This window comes from Ascidiella aspersa, chromosome 7, assembly GCF_963924565.1.
Source record: "Ascidiella aspersa chromosome 7, kaAscAspe10.2, whole genome shotgun sequence".
Classification (NCBI taxonomy): Eukaryota; Metazoa; Chordata; class Ascidiacea; order Phlebobranchia; family Ascidiidae; genus Ascidiella; species Ascidiella aspersa.
The window spans coordinates 20,468,915-20,489,071 of NC_139453.1; the positions used below are offsets into that span (position 1 = coordinate 20,468,915).

General features: G+C 35.7%; 4 protein-coding genes across 5 annotated transcripts; 2 read left to right on the forward strand and 2 right to left on the reverse strand.

Moving 5' to 3' along the window:
• Positions 1-8: 8 nt before the first annotated feature.
• LOC146138247 (ficolin-2-like) lies at positions 9-3,890 on the forward strand. Of its 2 annotated transcripts, none has more exons than XM_083394092.1 (6): positions 9-311; positions 862-968; positions 1,339-1,435; positions 1,941-2,037; positions 2,505-2,645; positions 2,769-3,890. In XM_083394092.1, exons 1-6 carry the CDS (start codon positions 23-25, stop codon positions 2,947-2,949), a joined length of 912 nt encoding a protein of 303 aa, XP_083250218.1. In that variant the 5' UTR covers positions 9-22; the 3' UTR covers positions 2,950-3,890. The 2 variants fall into 2 exon arrangements, with proteins under 2 accessions (XP_083250218.1, XP_083250219.1); XM_083394093.1 differs by having other exon boundaries at positions 2,790-3,890.
• Positions 3,891-5,257: 1,367 nt separating this feature from the next.
• LOC146138248 (multiple coagulation factor deficiency protein 2 homolog) lies at positions 5,258-9,074 on the reverse strand. Its single transcript, XM_083394544.1, has 4 exons — positions 8,965-9,074; positions 7,494-7,577; positions 7,303-7,427; positions 5,258-5,388 (listed from the first exon to the last, which is right to left on the reverse strand). The coding sequence occupies exons 1-4, from the start codon at positions 9,072-9,074 to the stop codon at positions 5,258-5,260; spliced, it is 450 nt and encodes a 149-aa protein (XP_083250670.1).
• A 377-nt stretch (positions 9,075-9,451) lies between these two features.
• Positions 9,452-17,356, forward strand: LOC146138249 (uncharacterized). The gene is made up of 8 exons (XM_083393281.1): positions 9,452-9,535; positions 10,346-10,629; positions 11,031-11,217; positions 11,302-11,534; positions 12,697-12,835; positions 13,994-14,248; positions 15,074-15,292; positions 15,601-17,356. The coding sequence occupies exons 2-8, from the start codon at positions 10,364-10,366 to the stop codon at positions 16,546-16,548; spliced, it is 2,247 nt and encodes a 748-aa protein (XP_083249407.1). The 5' UTR covers positions 9,452-9,535; positions 10,346-10,363; the 3' UTR covers positions 16,549-17,356.
• Positions 17,117-18,697, reverse strand: LOC146138250 (GTPase Era, mitochondrial-like). The gene has a single exon (XM_083393282.1). The coding sequence runs from the start codon at positions 18,662-18,664 to the stop codon at positions 17,435-17,437; it is 1,230 nt and encodes a 409-aa protein (XP_083249408.1). The 5' UTR covers positions 18,665-18,697; the 3' UTR covers positions 17,117-17,434.
• Between the last annotated feature and the right edge of the window lie 1,460 nt (positions 18,698-20,157).

Sequence of the window (20,157 nt, forward strand, 5' to 3'; positions counted from 1 at the left end):
TCAGACGCGAAATATCAAAAAAATGCTATTTAATATTGTTGCCATCTGTCTGTGCTGCATGGCAGTGAGTGACGGTCAGCGATGTAGCTACGTCACAGTACCAGTCTGTGAAACCGACGTCACCATATCTCCCGGAACGTTGATGAACACGAATGGAACCAAGGGCGACCGGGGTCCACCTGGACCGACCGGAAACCCCGGAAAACATGGCCCCAAGGGAGACCCCGGAATAGAAGGGGCGAAGGGTGAACCGGGGGACGACGGGCCGATTAACGAGCAAGCTGTTGAAAAAGTTTGGACTAAACTAAGAGGTACTTTGCGACAATCTCTTAAAAAAGTGTTCAGAATATCCTGCCCGTTGCAATCAGTTTACATGATCGTTATGTTTTGTAATTTTTGTGGTTAAGGTTCGGCGTAAAAACACAATATTTTTTAATTGAACGTTTCAATAAATACTTCGATCGGAGTGCGACTTTCCACACCTTTTCTTGGGCTAAACTCAGAGGTACTTTGCGACAATCTTTAAACAAATGTTTGTACAGAATAGCTTGTCCGTTGCAATTACTATATGATCGTTGTATATTATAGATTTTAGAAAAGGTTCGCCTTTGAAAACGTAAAAACATATAACTTAAACGTTATATTACTTAATTAAATCCAGGCCTTGTATTTTAGCAATTAAATCAACAAGCCCTTTTCGGTAACGATTGGTAAGCGTATAAACGTAAACTTTGTTTTTTTTTACTCTTCTATTGTGTTGAGTGCAGTTGAAACATTTGTATCCCTGGCACACATCAACAGATGTATAGAAAAATGGAAAAGGCACAAATCTTTGTCACAAGCAAACGCATATTAATTCAGATTTGGAGATTCAACTGACGACAAATACAAGTTGTGCTAAATCGTCTATGAACGGAAGGCAAACATTTCGCGGAGGCTTGGAAGCTTATTGCGAAGATGGGTGGACGGTACATATCATCAATATCATAGTTCTTTATACGCGTTTTTTGAAATACCGGTAGTTTTAAAATAACTTGTTCCACAGGGTTTTGTCAGTTGCGGATTTTTTTGCTTTAGGATTTTTAGCTTTAAACGCAAAAATGTAGTTTGTAGTTAATTAATGATTTGTGGGTGGCGTTTGCATACCTTTTCGTGCATTTTTATAAGTGACCGTAATAGTAATAGACACTACGAAGCTAATGCACTTACTTTACGAAAGTTTGTCTTATATTCATTTATATTGTGATTTTAATCAATTGTGTTTAGTTTAGCAAAGCAAATTAAAAACAAATTTCAAAACGACAACTGCTAACTTATTACAACTACTGTTGCCTTCAGGTGTTTCAGAGACGATTTAATGGAATTGTCGATTTCAATCGCAACTGGTATGAATACTCAAGCGGATTTGGAAGTCTTAGCGGGGAATTTTGGCTAGGTTCGAGATACTTAGAAATTTTATATGCAAAATCATTTAAAACAGTGGTTTTTAACTGCCAATGCGTCTGAAGTTGGTGTTGCAAAACTATGTTTTTGGCGAGGTTTGACTGCGTAAACGCAAAAAATTGCTCGATTTCTATTGCCCCTATTTCATGCTAAATTTGGGGGAGTATTTTGAGCACAATAGCACAATCAGTAGTTCATCGCACTCCAGCTTTAAATTATAATGTATATACCTACTTAAATGACGTTTATGCCAGAATTACAATATCTAATCGGTACCTAAAGCACTAAACTAAAATATTGAACAACTCTGTATAATATTGCACAGTTAATGTTTGTTTAAGAATAACTAGCCCTATAGTGTCTTCAAATTTTTGGTTGCCGTTCCGTAAAATTATTCTATATTTTTACTGGTCCGGGAGTGTCAAAAGGTGAGAGGTGAGGAACTAACGGTAGGCCTATTCAACAATTTAAAGGTTTCACTATTTAACGTTTCATAGGTTTAGAAAAACTACACCAACAAACCGCCGCTAGGCAATGCAGGCTCCGGATTGATTTAACGGATTTCGATGACAATGAGGCATTTGCGGAATACAGGTAATATGTGAAGTTTACTGTCGGTAAATTAAACTAAGTTATCAATTTCACTATTTTAAATCACATTTTGTTGCCACTTTTATCAATATAAAAGTCAAATTTAAATCAAATTTTGTTGCCGCCGTTTACCAATATACTAAATGCTGCTTACAAAAGTCTGTACAACGTATATAAAAAGGAAAAAATAAGGTCCCGTACGGTATTTACGTGATTGAAAAAGAAGTAAAACTATGCGTTGTAGCCTATACTAGTCTTGTTAAATTTATATTATTTAAATAAGAAAAAGATTTTGAAAATGATTGTTAACCACATTGATCAAACAGAAATATTTAATGGGCCCTAATTGGGATCGATGGTAGACTATAGCCGCTTTCTAACTTTAAAATGGGCCCGCAATAGGTGTGCGGGTGGTTTTGGGTGAGTATACGTTTTATTCTTCTAATGATTTTTAATAATAATTTATTCAGCTCGTTTTCTGTTGAAAACGCGGAAAACAAATTCAGACTACATATAGCTGGGTATAGTGGTACAGCTGGAGACAGTATGATGCATTCGGCATCCAGCCTCAACGAAATGTATTTCTCAACAAAAGATCGCGACCATGATCGGTTAGTTGACAGAATATCATAATGTATAACATAGAAGTGTAACAAACGTATATAGTTATAACAATCCTATGATCTTTTATTGAGGGCATCGTTCACATTTCTTATAACTCGAGTATTGTGTAGTGGGGCTGGAAGTTGTGCTAGCTCGTGGAAAGCTGGCTGGTGGTTCAACGACTGTTCAAGAACTGATCTCAACGCTCCATGGGGAAGGTCAACTGGTGTCTGGAGCAAAATATTCTGGTTCACCTGGAGGGGCAACAGCCAATCGTTGAAAGCTACCACAATGAAATTCCGATGTGATTGATTGATAGTGTAGCCTACATCGACTGTATTCCCTGCGTTACTATATATAGGTTACAATGGAATCACAAAAAAGCAACGAAAATAGGAGATTGTATAGAAAACTGTAACAGAAAAAAACAGAATATTTTGATATCATTAGTAAGAGACAATTTTGTTTTATCCTCTGTTATCAATCGGTGGGTTTTCAAGGAATTTGTTTGAACAAATTGGCATTTTTCATCCGAATTATTGAAAACAACATTATTGAAACACGTGATAATAGAATCAAATTTAGTTGGGTGCACATATTCGTCACTTTCGGGTCATTTGCTTGATTCCTATAATCAGTAAATTTTAGTTAAGACTTGAAAGGATCAGCAAGCAACAGATAAAAATGTCACGCTATTTAAAACATTTGCTTATGTAACAAATAACGTTTGGTGTATATCTTTTTTCTACCAATTTGTATGCATGAATAATTAGGTTCGTAACATGACTTTATCATCCCAGTGGCCTTGGTTTAAATTGCATGACTTTATGTTTTCTTGTATTGCATTCATTAGATTTTATTTCGTTAAATCTAGGATCTGCTTTATTGAAGTGATATTTGCGATGACACATAACAGGGGATCAAATCTGGTTTAAAAACAGTTTTGTTAATAGATGTCTTTTCAAATGTAGTAATTTTGAAATGCACACTGGTCTTTAAATATTGGAAATTACTTTGCTTATGTATATTTCGTCTTATTAGCCAGCAAGCTATTTACAATGTTTTATTTGGGGTGAGGTGCCTATAATTGCCAATATAACTAAATGAATTATTTTAATGCGTGTTTTAAATAATACTTTGTGTGTAAATTGTTATTCAGATTTGTTGTTAAAGTACCAAATATTTCATTTTCATTTTTTGTGTCATAGTTTACATTATAACATGCTTAAAATATACTTACTTCGTTCTTGTTATATCTTGTGCATTTTACAACCCTAGGACAGCAAATAAATGGAGCGTAATCGAAACAGGCGAATCAACCATAACTGAGTGACAATAGGACCAAGTGCTGGAATTTGCAAACGATGGTTGCCTGAAAACTATACTTTTCATGCAACTACTCTACCAATGTTGGCTAAAGGTCCTGCCAGAAAACCCCGGCCTTGCTGCAAAAGCCTTAAAAACTTTGCTACCATTTCCGACATCTTACTTATGGGAGTCTGCAGGACTTTCTGTGATGGCATCAACAAAAACGAAACCGCGAAACAGACTCGACGCGAGGGACACGTTGCGGCTTTCATAAAGTTCAATAATTCCTAGGTGAGAGCATCCCGTTTTGGCAAAACAAGCTCAAAGTTTTCATTGAAAAAAAGTTGTAATTCCTTTACTAAACATTTGTTTTTTAAACGCCGGTCTGTGATAAAAATCCTAGTTTTTAACCGGTCTGCAGTGCAAAAAGGTCGCCGACCCCTGCTATATATTAAGAGGGGTGTAAACTATTTATACGTAATTTATGGAGCCATAAATATTTTATGGATTGTGTCAAATCTTATCGTTTGACTAGTTTAATTTTGATAGGGCGATATGTTCTCAAAATTGTGTTCATATCTGGATTAGAGTAAGCAGTCATGTGAAGTGCGAATAGATTCTATTAAATAAACGTTTCCCCATGACGAGTTAAAAAAACAATCAAAGCAAGAAAACATTGACGCCAAAGCGTTTATTTTTTAGCAAGAATTTTCCAAAAAAATTACAAATATATATATTTGGCGGAATTAAAAACAATGCTTTGGCGCCTTTGTGAAGCGTGATTCCTATTATTGTCACGTGTTCTCTAAACCAGTGTTTCTCAAACGTTTTCACCTGACTTATTTTCTAAGACCCAACTAAGTACTTATATAAATTACTGATAAATACATTTTTATGAAATGCTTTTAGGAAATTTATATATGTAAAGGATGTTGCACATACAACTTAAAACTTCCTAACGGTGACTTCCCCCAAATAAAATCAAACAGGGAACCCATGGTGATTTTTAAACAGTCGTTCTCAACCATGTGTCGCCCTTTGAATTGGTTGGGTTGACGACTGCACTTTAGTTCATATGGCTATAATTATATTGGTTTCGAAAAGTTAAAAACAGTAAAATAATAACTTTTTATACTGCTACGTTTAATATTTTTGTAAGCGCTTTCTTAAAACATGGTTTTCGATGAGCTTCTTAAACTATCAGACTGAGGTATAGCTTTTTGCATATTTGTGTGTAAACCAAAGCCTGTGGCCTTTCACAAGTCCATGACTTCTTACAGTTTTAACATTGTATTTTCGGTGTTCACAACTACTACGTCTGAACGCTAGACTTTTCATTGCCGCCTATAAAATCAAAATGTCTGGTTTTTCCTAAATATTCTATCCATGAAACAAGTCCATCATCATTTGTGTCGGTTTCCTCCAAAATGCTTTCAACAGCTCCTATACACAATGCAAAAAAGTTTTTTTGTTTATGGTTGTCATTAAGATTGATTGGTTAACACTGAGGATGTCCAAAAATTTTCGATACCAAGACAACAGAGCATTATGTAACAGGCGCGGATCTAGGATTTCAGTTTGGGGAGGGCCATGCATTTTTTTCAGATATGACGTCACAATGTTTTGAGATATGACGTCACAAAAGTATACCATTGCGTGACGTCATAATAGAGGTAAAAATAACATCGGATGGCCGAATAAACTAACTCCGGCAAAATAACGCGAAAAACAGAACTTTTAAAAGCACGAAAAAGTAATAAGGTTATCCTCTACAGTGGGCCGGTTTCCTAGTTTGACCCGGTAGGAAGAATATCGCTGAAAGACGCTACCATGTCTATTGTCTACACATCTTGCTTTTTCCCGAAAAGGCGAGAGCAACCGCACATGCCATCGAAAAAGCGCCGAGGCCACGTCGCAATAACACCATAGCGTTGTCTGCTGCGGTCAACTGTGGTTCTTTCATGACAATTCTCTCAATTTTTAAGTTACTGTAGTTGGTTTTTGCCAAATAAGGTTGCTGGAATGAGCAAAACTCTATATTCAAATCCTTAAACAATAAGGGTCGACAACCTTTGTGTACTAGTCGCGGGCCAAAACCAAACTCAGAAAGGTCTCTGCGGGCCGCACAACATATGTTAAATGAGATTTTGTGTTATTTCAACAATTGTGAATCAGGTGGGCCTTTTGAGAAAACGCGATAAATTTTATAGTTAATCTATTTTAGTGTTTGTTAACCATTTGGGGCAAACTTGGCGAGCGAAGCAAGCGCGATTTTTTTGGTATACCGGTATTTCTTTTAAATTTCTTGTTTTTGTTACATTTAAAAAAAATGGTTAAAAAATATTTGTCGATTATGTTTGAATACGTTTTCCGTTTGTCCGCGACGCACTTGGCAGCTTTCCACAGCGCAACAGTAAAGAAGCGCTATTCTATGCAAAAAGAGCATCCAAACGTAAACACACTGGATGTATGAAGATCATTAGCGCGAAGCGCGAAAATTTTTCGCATTTACACACTTAAAATAGTCAAAAAGTATTTAAAATGGACTCGTGTCTAATTTGTCAAAGGGGCGGCGGGCCGGATGAAGTATATTGGCAGGCTGGTTCTGATACAGATTTGCACTAACAACACAAAAGCTTTTAATTGTACTTGGATTTAAGTTAGTTATTATATAGTCGAGGTCAGCGTACGAATTTTACAATTTTTTTGAAATATTCATTATATGGCGCCATAAGCTCGTACACCACTACAAAACTTAAAAATATGTCTTATTTTGGCGAAAATAGGCCATACTACCTAGGGAACCGCGAAAATAAGCTGCCTATTAAGTAAAAAAAATGTACATATTTTTTAGTTTGGGGGGGCCATGGCCATATCGACCCCCCACCACCCCCTAGATCCGCCCCTGTTATGTAAGTTGGCCATTTACAAAAACAATAATAATGCACCAAATACAAGTGTAATAAACCAATGATATTTTGTTCAAGCTTGGTTTATCCATTGTTGCGTTTTGTTTTTAGTTATACGTCATAGTTGTGTCGCCAAATTAATTACTGCTGTACAATACAAAGTCTGTGAAGTCTGTGAAACGCATGTAAAACATGTTCCAAAGCACTGGAATAAATTCTTTCACTATTTTAGTTTATAATAATTTTAAATATATTTTGATGATAATAATAATAATTAATATTTTTTCGTGTGGTATATGGAACTTAAAACAGGTTTTGTTAATTTTAAACAAATCTTGTAGGTTTCAATAGTTTAACATTTTTGCGCTTTCGAATTTAGCAATTAATAGAGCTAAGTAAAATAATTGATGAAGGTTTACCGTCATTTTTGTGTAAACAGAAAACTTACCAATTAAATACTCCTCTGCGGTTGAAAGTGTATAATTCGCGCCCCCTTTCTCAAAAGATGCCTCACTAAGCGCCATAAATAGTTCGTTTCCGTCTAAACTTCGGTCTTTGTTGATATCGTGCAAGCTATATTAATATACTATCAAAAATAAAAAATAAAATGATTATGTATTTTTTATGTGATTGTATTACCTGAAGAAGTAAAATTCCATATGTTCTTTACTGATGTTGTCAATGGCCAAATCAATTAAATTTCCCAATTCTTTCTGAAGGTGTCTGAAAATTAGGTATCGGCTAGATGCGAATGAAATTGACAGACGAAAAACCACGGGAAAATGAAATACAAATGCATTTTTACATAGCAAACAAATTAGTTTTATCAACAGTTAGCATGTTCATTATTTTTTTAAAAGGCCTATATGATAGCTAAATATTTTGTTTTAACTATATGCCGATAAATTTTAGAAAATAACCCAATGGCATTACGTACAATGCACTCAAGCAGACTTGGACAAGTAGATTTATTTTAGCTTTTTAAGATTAGATTAGAATTAAAATTAGATCGTTTTGAGTTTTCTCAAATTAGAGTAGAATTAGAATTACCGAATTCCTAAAAAATCAAATTTCAATTAGAATTTGAACTAGAATCACATTTATTTTTTAAGACCAATTTAATTTAAGCGCAATTTATTCTTATAAGAACGTGAATGGTAAATATGTGTGTGCTAATTTTCATGCTTTTTAGACTGTAAAATTTACATAGCCTACAAGTCGTTCCAAATAAATTTAAAAATTCTGTTTTTGAACTGAGAGACTGAAAATGCCGTTGGACAAAGTAGCATTTTTTGTAAAATACAAATTAGACTAGAATTAGAATAAGCCACATTTTGCTCTAATTCAATGAATTAGAAAACTAGAATTATCTAGTTCTCCAAGTCTGCACTCAAGCATGCCTGTGATTTTGTTTTAGTACGTTGCAAGTTTAAATAAAAGTAAAAATAACCACGGTAAACGGTGATTGCGGTCGAGCCATCCATAGGAGATTACAAAAGCCCCTCCGTATCTTATCCACCAATATTGACCACGTATGTAAACAGCGGCCAAATGAACATTTAAAGAAAACAGGCAATTTTTTTATGTCGTTTGATTGAAATAAAGTAACTTAAAAATAGTAACCTAAAGTGCATTGATTTATGTCATTACAACACAAAGTATGTGTTCCAATACGAGTGCCCTATATTGTACACAAAGAATACGTCTTTCCGATAAAACTAATTACAACGTCATTAACGTGATTAAATCCCAAAATTTATGAAATTGAAAAATACAAACGTTTTTTTACCACGGTGTTGAATGATTTTACGGTTATATAAAGAGGTTAGGTTACCTTTTGTTGTTTTACTCTTTTCTGTCGAATTTTGCAAACGAGATTGAATACGCTGTATTGCATCAAACACGAGCTACAAATGCGTTAACATTATTCTGGTATTTAATTTGCACCCATTCTAAAATATAAAACTTCTCTAGGCAATGTACCGGTTTAACTCTATGAATACCCCACGTTAGTAACGACCTACTTTCTTATCTACTGCACGACCTACTTTTATTGCAATGCGTGCTGTACTTGAACTAACAGGTGCGCTAAGAACTAAGTGACACTTACTCTTTGTCTTGAATCAATTTGCCATTTTTCAAGCTGTAAGAGGTTCCAGTGCCAAAAGCTTGTTGCACATGAGCGAAGAACGCAATAATTAAAATCATTAAACTTAACATTTTACAGAGGTGAAGCACTATCTTAAAATGTCATTAAGCGCAACCAATCGTAAATTTGAATTGTTGACCGACATCTGCTGACTTTCCCACAATAGTTATTGTGAATAGAACAACTCGTACAGCTTCAAGTCACTAAAACATTGGAAAAGGGTTTAAGACAAATTAAAAGTGTGTGCGTTTTTTTTATCTAAATGTTATTTTGCATTCTAGTCACCTAATTTGGTTTTACCATTTTAGATTTTTAATTTGCAGCGATTGACGATGCAGTGGCCGGTTGCCACATTGATACGCATGATTGGTGACAGCTCTCTTTCTCCTCTCCGGCGCTCGTCAGCGCCATTTTTGCAGAGAAGCGCCTTCGTGTATTTCTTTTTTATGCTGATCTGCTGCGCCTCGAACGAAAGTTGAAGTTGTACAAAGAAATCAGCCGGCAATAAAAAAAAATTTACAATCTATTGCAAGTATGTTAGCCCAGAACATTTTTTAAGTCTTTTAGCTTTGTTTTCCAGTTTCCTAAGTTGTAAAAAAGTCAAAAAACGAGTTGTGTGTGACGAGCTTTGCTGGGCGCGCAGCGCTCATCGTCACAAAAGAGAGGGAAACGCCCGAGCGCCATCTTGCTCTCGTTGGAGAGAAACTGTTAAAATAGGGTGGGTTTTGCTTTCGCCCTGGGCAGCTCTCAAATTCCATTTTTAACGCCAACTTTATCCAATGGTTGATTAAGGAAACGCAAAAGAAAACTAAACATATTGTTTATTTTATTGCTCCCGCGAATTTTTTACCGTATAAAAAAATAAAAATAAAGACGTTTCAGTTTTCGTTCGTTAGCAGTGTGTGAATACGATTTCTTGTCCGCGTGTAAAGCGATTTGCCTCGTACCTAATGAGTATGCGGTGATGTGGCTGGCTCATGAGCTCGCCTACGCCGAGCGGGCATCGTTTTTAGCAAGATAAGAAACGAGGCCAGGAGCCAGCAGACAGAGGGGAGTATTGTCGTTCTGGCTTGCTGGCCGGGCGAGGAAGGAGCATTGTTTAAAGGAAACTGATGGGCGAGTCGGGGGAGCATCTTAAATATTCTGTTTTCGTTCGGAGATTAGCGCCTCTCTTCGGGTGCTCTGGCGAGTGTTTACTTCATTCGCGATGCACGTGGGTCCAATTTTTCAAACGAAAATTAAGGCGCGAGTTTGCCTGAGTTGCCATGCGTACGCTGTGCGAGGGACATCGCAACGCCAAAACACCGACAAATTTCATGCGTGCCTGTACTTTTTTACGCAGGCACGAATTTGCTAAGGAATGATGCTAGCCGGGCCCAACCACACCGGAGTCTACACCGTCAGTATCAACCCGTCTATGACGTCACACGGAGTGTCCCAGTCGGCTCCTCTTACTGTCCCGGCGCTAAACATCCAAGCTCCCACCCAACCGATGCTCTCGCCCAGACCAAACGCGCAGCCTCTCGTAACAACTCCTGGTCAACTGGTCAATGTCACCGCAGTTCGATCTTCGCCAATCGTCAAATCGCACGCTTGCTCTTACTGCCAAAAGTCATTTAGTTCAAGGTCAGCTCACACCAACTGTACTTAAGTCGATTGTTTGTTAATGGAAACTGTTATTTGCATTGTTTGTCATGTCACCTACATTTACTAGTGCCTTGAGACAGTTTGTTGTTATTAATCTTAAACTTGATTTATGGCATTATGTTATTATATAGTAAAAACACAAGCTGTAATTTCCTTTTAAGATAAACTAAGTAATAGTAAGATTGTATTATCCAAAACACCTTCCACACCACAGTTTTCCAAGTATTTAGAAATGTATAATAAAAAATACCTTACATAAACAATAACCTTCACACATTTTAGTAGTTCTAATGTTACATTTACCCTTTAATCTCCCAAGTGTTTCTAGTTTGTTAGTTAAGATTTTTTTGTCATTTAAGCCTAATATTATTTCTCCTAAGATACAATGTCAATCGTCATGAAAAAATCTGTAAACTCAACACAAATGCTCCAGTGGCAGAGGTTGTTGTGCAGCAGCAGTTACCACAACACAACAAGGAGAGTCCAGCTAAGATGTATATGTGCCACTTGTGTCAAAAAACTTTCACATCAGCTGATTCACTCAATAGACATCAAAAGAAATGCAAGGTACAAGTGTTTTATTGAAATAATATACATATCAAAATTTCACAACTGTTTTACACAAACTTTGCCTTTAAATAAATAAAACAGGATCAAAGGGGTATAGTTGGCTTGCCCCATTCTTCTTCTATGGGTTCTGGCCAGCAACGTCGACTTCATATTTGCAAGTATTGTGCTAAAGACTTTAGTACCAAATGGAATGTAATCCGGCATGAACGTCTTTTTCACAAGCCAGGAGATCCAATTGTTGTACCAGAAACCATCCTAAATGGAACCATTGCTGATGTACCAATCCCAGCCCCGGTTATTGGCAAACCAGAAAGGTAATTCGCTACAGCTCTGTAATTCCATCTTCTATATCAGGGTAGGCAAAAACAAAAAGGTTGCAAACCACTCATATATATGGAAGTTTTTAGTACTCCATCCATTTTGTATGTAGAAATGAACGCAAAAAACGGCAGCGCACATTATTTAGTTTAGGGTGTGGGATTGGGTTTGGGTGTTTCAAGCATTATTATTTATAATAAATAATAATACTTGACCCACCCACACCCAAACGCTAACCAACACCTTAACCCAAATAATGTACGTTGCGGTATATGCTATTTAGACCTTCTTTTGTGTTAATTTCCATGTACCAAATAGAAAGAGACCAAAGTTTTTAACTGTACAAATCGGACATATACAATCTCTATTAAAGTAATATACTTCCAATCAGTATGGTCGCCATGCATATCATTATATACTAACTTATTAGGTTACTCTTGCTTTTAAGTCATATTTTGAAAGTGTATATAATGAAATAAATGCCAACCAATAATGTTTATAACTCTCTAATTTCCAAAAGCGATACCTTAATATTGAATTCAAAAGTTTAAACCATGGTCATCCAAGATTGTCACCATCTGGTGCTTTAGTAAAGTAGATGTAGCTCCAAATAACAGAAAACATTTTATGCCTCTTGAAAATATATATATATCTCTATTGATAAATCAATGGTTGATACTTCTGCTGCAATTTTACATTAAAAAAGATTGTAACATTTCTATGATAAACAGTGTTCAGTTTCATGCAAAGTTAATACTTAAACTAGAGTTTTATAATGAAATATGTAATAAAATAAATGTTTAAATTTGCAGTACTGTATATTATTAAAAAAATGTATGTATTGGTTGAGAATAAATGAGAAACTTTGAAATGGGACCTTAAGAAATGTATTATGCAGAAAAGTTGGTAATAGTATTTCACGCTAGCCATTGTGTGTAATGTAACTTTCCTAGATATTATGAGGTAATCTTAAGGGCTAAATCAACGTACAGTAACGTTACACTAATTTTTTTGCAAGATTGTGGATAAGTTGCACAATAAGAATGATGATATATATATATATATATAGTTGTTAATTAAATAAGTTGATATGGTGTCTACAATATTGTTCTTCTGTTTTTTTCTTGATATTATTTCTATGTTCTGCCTATGATTTAGATATTGTCGTTTCTGTGGGAACTATTTTAGTTCCAAATACAATGCACATCGTCATGAGAAGATTTGCACCAGGATCAAAGATGGTGTGGAGATTCAAACAAGCACTCATAACCCAGAAGATTTGCAAAAACCAATGCAGGTTGGCTTTGATCAAACAACCCCTCATAAATACTTTATCGGTTCTATTGAATTTTATGTACCGGTACTATTTAAAAAAACTGTGAATAATTGAAAAAAAATCTAGTTTTAAAATTTGGAGATTTGTATATTCATAAGTTTGTACTATTAATGTGTTAAAAGTAGGGTTGGCAAGCCGGTCAATTGACCGGTCAAATACGGTCAATTGACCGCACTTTATTTAACTGGTCAAATACTCATATTGGATTCAAATGTTGTAAATTTTTGTTTTTGTGATTTGAGTTTTTAATAAACTTGATTGTAACTTTTAGAATTCAAATATAAAGTGGCAGGGTTTACCTGATTCAAACACATGTTCTGTGCTAATAACAAGTGTTTGTAATAGCAAATTAGATTTATTTTGTTTAGAATAAATCCAGGTATATGATGAATCGCATTTGTCATAAAAGGAAATACTAGTCGGGATCTAGAAATTTAGGAGAACCAAATCCCTTGTCTCCAGTGGACCCTGGTGATGATTTAGAAAATTCAGATAGTCGCAAAAGTATTTTTTTACTGATGCATTTACTTGTTGTTAAATTTCGTTAATGAACTTGTTGGCTTAACTGGTTTTGCTTTGTAAGATGGACATGGTTTTGCAAAAATTCTTATTAATAGTCATAAAATTATTGTTTTTTGTTTACAAACCATTGTACTTGAGCCAAAACGTTCACATATTTATTTAAAGTTAAAATCAAGGTTTATTTTGAACTTCAATTGCATTTTGATAGTGTGTATAGTATTTGACCTATTTGACGAGTATTTGACCGGTCAATTGACCGGATCTTATTTGACCGGTCAAATGCCCAACCCTAGTTAAAAGCCATATGGTATTTTAAAGGTGTAACCACGATGTATTGCAAACTAACTAGCACCTAGTTTTTAATTGTTTATTGATTCCAAAAAAGGGGTTTGTAGAAATCAAAATAAAAAAATCAATGCTCCTTTAGGTCGGTTGGGTTAATATTAATGGAAATAATTTAGGAAACCTGCAAGTTAAGTCTATGACTAATTGTACATTCATCGCCATGTTTATTTTTTGTGTTTTTGAAATGATGATTATTGTTTTTCAGAAATCCACATTTTAAGTTTTCAAAAATTTTATGATTTTACATTTCAGGTAATGTTCAGCACTGCACAGTCACCCCCTATTTCGCTCACACTTTCCTCGCAAACCCACCAGCTGCAGCAGCACACACCACAGCGCCAGCAGATAACACAGCAACAGGCACAGCAGCAGCAGCAGCAACAACAAATTACCCAGCAACAGCAACAACAGAACTTGGCAACACAACAGCAGCAACAACAACAACAACAAGTGCAGCACCAGCACACTATACAAACTGTGCAAGGACACCAATTATTGCCTCAGCAGGTACAAGTTAATATTTGCCTTTACAGTGTCATTGGCAAAAAAAAACTAAAATTGAAGCAAAATGTTTGGAATTTAGAAATTTTAATAACTCTATTAAATGTCATTAAATGACACTGATCCACCATGGCAAAATAGATATATACTTTTGTTGTTTTAGCATATCGGAAATTTTTGAGACAGGATTTGGTGTGGCACAATTTTTTTCACTTTTTACATTAACAGTCCAATCATTTTTAATGCATTTCATGTCAATCCTGTGTCATTAATTAATTATTTTGCTTTCGGTTTAGTGTGAAAACTTTCACAATTTTGATTACCAGAAGTACAACAGTTACATATTCGTCGAATTATTACTTAATGTTTTATAAATCATTTAACTCACAATTCCCATACATGAAAATCAATGAAAACCTAATTTCAAACTATAAAGCCTTTTTTTTACTTCTAAGTCGCTTTACTGCTAAGTTGCACACAGGGACATCAATTGACTTTATAAACTTATGTTAAACTATTAAGATTTACCTTTTTAAACCAAAACCACTGGCTGTAATCAAAACATATCTGAAGTTAACATTGTTTTACTCCACTTGTGGAAAAGATTTAATGGAGGGAGCCATAAGGCTGGACCTTACATTTTGTACATGAGAACCCAGCTGGATTGTGTACAGTTCGGAAGTCGGATAATGCTTGGCTATAAAACCTTTTTGCTTTATCAATCATTTTAATACTTGTATAGCTTTCGGGAGTGTTAAGCAAGCAATAAAGGATCTTGGAGAAAAGTATTTCAATTGTATATTAGTAAAAAGTCCAATATTATTTGTACAGACAATGCTGCTGATTGACCCTCACCACTTGCAGCCGTTCCATGTGTGCAAGTTTTGCAACAAGCAGATGAGCACACGCTGTGATGCCGTGGACAGCCAAACACTATCCAACGTCCAAACTGTAGCAACGGTCACTGGACAGCACATGCAGCTACCAGCTGGTTCCTCTGCGCAACTTACCAGCCTTATGGCTCCTGTCATGGCATCTTTGCCGCAAGTGGTATGTTTACTTCACATTTGTTTAGTTGTTGTAAGTAGAGTTTTGAGTACTGAATTTATTGTTTAACATTGAGTTTACATAAAAAAGTCAAGTAAAGTATTAAAACTTATCATGATTATATTTATTAAATTTGCTGGGTTCATTTAAAGATTGTTTAACATCCTTTTAAACCACTTATTTTTTGTCGGTAAATACAATTAGCCTTAGCATTGAGTAAGCAGCTAATGATCTAATATTTTATGCAATATTTAAAACGTTAAAAAAAATCGAAACTAGTGTTATAAATTAATATATGTTACTACTAATAGGCTCTGGTTCAACCTCATGGTCAACTGCCTATGATACAGCAACAAAGTCATTTGCAACAACAACAACAGCAGCAACAGGTTAAACCACAGCAATCACAACAAACAAACCAACTACAGACAAGTACTCGTGGCCAGCAAGGCTCCCAACAGCAACAACAACAACAGCAGCAGCAGCTAGCGCTTCAACAACAACTCAGCTTGCAACAGCACCAGACCCAGATGTCTCAGGGTCAACAGCAGATTACACAGTTGCAACCCATGCAGCAAGTGCAGACGCAAAATCAACAGGTGCAGCAGCCCCAGCAGCAAATCCAACAAGACCAGAATCAACAGCAAAACTTTCCCCATCACCAGCAACAACAGCAGCAGGCAAATGTGGAGAGGCCACATGCCTGTCGGTATTGCGACAAGCACTTTGCTACCAAGTGGTACCTGGACCAGCATGAGCGGATTCACACCGGAGAGGCTGACATGTGCAAGCAGTGTGGCAAGTATTTTGTCACACGCTGGCATCTTGAAAAACACATGCGTGTTCATCTGCCAGGCCAGGCTAGGAAAATGAAAAAAGATAGCCAGACGTCATCCTCATCAGCTGTTGCTGTTGTAAGTGAACAAACGTCCCTACCAACAGAAATAAAAGACCTCCCGTTTTCCCAGCAAATGATCATAGGCTCCAATACAGTGGTTGTGTCGGGCGATGGCCAACACATTGCATCCTCTGTCAGTGTGAGCAGTACCTCCGAAAGCATAAGAGCACTCAGTGAAAGGCCGCAGTCTGCCACATATGTTCTATCTGCAGATCATACACAGTATTTTTTACCTGGCCTGGGTTCGGGCACGCCACAAGTAGCGGTAGTTCCATCATCAGCAAGCCAAGAGCAGGATCATAATGACCAATCACAGCAAGCTTCCACCATTGACAAGAGCCAAATAAGCATCACTTACTAACGTAATTAGCATTACCTTTTGTGTGTTTTAATATTAGATCATGTTTTGGTTCAGGCCATTGAATTTGCACATTAAATCATTGCTATTGCCATGAATCATCTATTGCCAATTTATTGCTTGTTAGGGTTGCCACTAAGGTTTAAAAGAACCTTCAAATGTATTTTAATTGGTTTGCTTATTTAAATGTCTTTGAAAAGTAGTGCCACAGTAAAACAAATTTGTAAACAATTTGTTATGTGTTGAACATGGCATATATACCGTATTCAAAACATGTGGAGTGATTTAGGTGTTTAAAAACCTATTCATTCTTAAAAAGGTGTGGCAACCCTGGTATTTGTGGCTGAAGCCGGATTTAACTTCTTTGTATTGATAATAGCCGCTTAATTAGATACTTTCTGGTAACAATTTAATAGGTATAGGACAAACCATTTTTTTATTCTTGTGAAAAGATAAGGCTTCATTTCTCAACACCAATGTGGTGCTTTTTAGTATCACACCAAATAACAGTTTACACTTATTTTATTACTTTGTTGTAATCATGAGTTGTCTGATTGAACTTTGTTGCAAACTCAATTTAATATTTATCAGGTGCTATTGTAGCTTTTTTTGTAATTTTGTTGTAAATTTAAAGTGTGCCGGTGGTGCTGTTGAAGCAATCTAAATTCAAACAATTAAAATTAGGTTTTCAAACTTCGTTGGAACGTTATTCTTTGTTTGCTTGTTTTTAAGCAATAAAATTCACAAAAAGCACTGAATTGCTTTTATAGCGTTTTACATCCATTGTGTATTTAATGCAAATAAACATTGTACTGGGCTACAGCATGACTGTTTTTCTTTATTCAAGTGCAGATTTTAGAACTTACAAATAAGACAATTTAGTTTTTTTTTAATTGCGCTCAACAATCATATTAATCATGAAGTCCTTATCAAAGATTTTTTGCAATCTTTTTTTAACACCAAACACAATTGTTCTTCCCAGCCGTTCAACAACTTGCTCTTGTTTTGCTTTTGTGCATCCCAACACAAATAAAATGTTTAGAACGCCATTTTCTTCTTTCCACTCCTCTATTGCAACACTTGTAATATAGGGCATTTCGTCTGCAAGATTTTCAAGAAGGGTGGATCGCATAACACCTTTTGCAATTTCATAAGGGCTTTGATCTGTTTGAACCTTACTGTGAAAACGCCACTGCTCGGGCACAGCCTTTGACAGTAAATAACTTTTCAGTTGTTCTAGTTGTTCACCCTTTAAGGCAGACACTATAAACACTTGCTTAAAGTCTGGCCACCCACTACACTGTTTTAGCTCTTTTAGAATCCTATGTTCATTTTGAAGAGCGGTACGTATTTTTGAAACATCAGTTATGTGTTCGACATTCTCAAAAGTTTTGACAACCTCAGTTTTCAAGGGTGGTAACGGTAATGAATCAACAGTTACAGTATTGTCAGGGCCACAGGGCACTCCATCAACCATGCCATTTGTCATGGTTTCGATAATTGGTAAAAGATCCATTCGTTTGTAAATTCTGTCAACCTTGTTCAGAACCAATATTGAGGGTACATGCTTGTGTTTCATTAGATGAAGTAGCGTTTCTGCGTGTAGTCTTCCAGCACTTCCAACACTTGTGAGTAAATCCACAACAACCATTGACAAATGTGCATCTTCCATACACAAATCGGGAAGCTTTGAATGTTCATACTTAAGTTTATGCTTGTTGCAGTTGGCTTTACTTCGAATTCCCGGGGAATCGAAAAATTCCAGTTGAGTGTCCTTTGCGGTAAGAACAGCTAAAGTATTGTTGACTGTGGTATCTATTTTTGTTGATGTTGGAAGCAGTGACGTGCCTGTTAGGGCATTAATTAATGTTGATTTTCCGGCATTTGGTTTACCAACAACTGCAACCCTTAGTCGTTTCGAGTTGAGTGGGTTGTTAGGCTTGCTGGCAAGCAACGTTAGTTGCTCTGCTTCCGAGCTTGGAACGGTGGACTTGTAGTTTTCTAATCGCAGCTGTGTAGAAGTGTGATGCAAAAACTTCTTAACAATCTGAACCACATGTCGAGGCTTTGCCGTTTGTAATTCCAACCAACACTTTGTAAGCTTAGGAACAACTACCATTTTAAATTGCGTGATAAACAATAAAAAGTATGTGTATTATGTTATACATACACTTAACATGAGGTAACATCATGAACCATAGAAACCTTACTAGCTTGATTAAATTAACTTACACCACCACTGATTTGCACAAACCCAGGCGATTGTAGTAGTTATGTTCAACCTCAAATTGAAATTAATTATTGTTTTAAGGTAAATACCCTAGCAAAATAACCATTGGGCTGTTTATATAAAAAAAATATTAGCAATTTTTTTTCGTAAAAGAATTTGGTGCACAAAACATGATATGTGATAAAACATCAGGAATACCGGTACCTATAATACCATATAATTGTATCATTGATCCAATAGAGAGGCTAAAAAAAATGTGCACATTGTGCACCGAATGTGCAGTATTATCACTATAAGCCAAAGAGATTATAATCATGAGGACAAACTGTGACGTAGCCCATTGTTCTACTTTCGACAGCGTTCCGCTCTAATGCATAATAGTAAAACGTAAACATCTGGGCTTTACTTGCATGTTGGTGAGCTAAAATTTTGGAGCAACCGGCTTATATATATTAAGGTTCGACATTTCTGACAGGTTAAAAGTTATGTTTGAATTAAGTGTCAAACTTTCATTGCCGAGTTTCGTGTAAACACACTTAAAAATCCTGTAAGGCAAAAGTACTATATCATATGGTAACACACTCGTTGGCGCGCCAACGTCGTCCAGTTAATGACTGCGGAAGCGTACAACGCGTTGCTGTAGAGTAGACCAGTGGTTCCAAACCGAAGTGCCGGAGAGGAATTTACATTTTTTTATTATTACCAGTAAGCCTTTTGGTACAACTTTTTGTGTTCGCTTATATAGTACCACAATAAACAAAATTTTACAATATTGTTTAAAGTTATTTTTATTGCCCCAGTTTCGTTTATTTTAGCATTACAGTAAAACACTTATTAGAGTAGGGATCTTGTAATACATTCAATTATTTTTTAGTTTTGGTGTTAATAGGCTGCTTACAGCACAACAAATGGTAAAAGAGGGGAAAATTTGAAGGAATTTATTGTGTTTTACTCTTTAAATAATCTGCTCATTCTGTGACCAGAACTTTTCAAGTGGAGGTTCCCAATCAGTTTTCCAACCTGTATAATAGAAAAACAGTGTAACATACTAAATTAAAAAAATATTTTAAATAAATAAATTCTTTTGGTATGTTAATGTCAAATTATGTAACGCACATTACTTCAATAAATGCATGCCAAGGCAGAAATCGAGAAATGTTATTTTTTAAACTGTTAAACCTAGGTGGTCAAAAAGTTTAATATAATAAAAGAGGTCACAGCCTGAAAACTTTGGGTAGCCCTAAACTAGATAAACTTTACCCATGGACAGTTAGCAGTTTAAGGTTTTTTTTATAAGTAAAATAAATACTCTATTCTGTAATGGTTTGCATTATGATCTCACACTATGATCTCATTGTCACAATAATCTTACCAGAGGTTTG

Coding starts and splice junctions, on each gene's coding strand:
- LOC146138247 (XM_083394092.1), top strand. CDS start 23: ATGCTATTTAATATTGTTGCCATCTGTCTGTGCTGCATGGCAGTGAGT. Junction 312..861: donor AGTTTGGACTAAACTAAGAG/GTACTTTGCGAC, acceptor ATATTAATTCAG/ATTTGGAGATTCAACTGACG. Junction 2,646..2,768: donor AAAGATCGCGACCATGATCG/GTTAGTTGACAG, acceptor AGTATTGTGTAG/TGGGGCTGGAAGTTGTGCTA.
- LOC146138248 (XM_083394544.1), bottom strand. CDS start 9,074: ATGTTAAGTTTAATGATTTTAATTATTGCGTTCTTCGCTCATGTGCAA. Junction 7,578..8,964: donor AAATTGATTCAAGACAAAGA/GTAAGTGTCACT, acceptor CCTAATTTTCAG/ACACCTTCAGAAAGAATTGG. Junction 5,389..7,302: donor CGCAGAGGAGTATTTAATTG/GTAAGTTTTCTG, acceptor CATTGTGTATAG/GAGCTGTTGAAAGCATTTTG.
- LOC146138249 (XM_083393281.1), top strand. CDS start 10,364: ATGATGCTAGCCGGGCCCAACCACACCGGAGTCTACACCGTCAGTATC. Junction 10,630..11,030: donor CAAAAGTCATTTAGTTCAAG/GTCAGCTCACAC, acceptor ATTTCTCCTAAG/ATACAATGTCAATCGTCATG. Junction 12,836..13,993: donor ATTTGCAAAAACCAATGCAG/GTTGGCTTTGAT, acceptor TTTACATTTCAG/GTAATGTTCAGCACTGCACA.
- LOC146138250 (XM_083393282.1), bottom strand. CDS start 18,664: ATGGTAGTTGTTCCTAAGCTTACAAAGTGTTGGTTGGAATTACAAACG.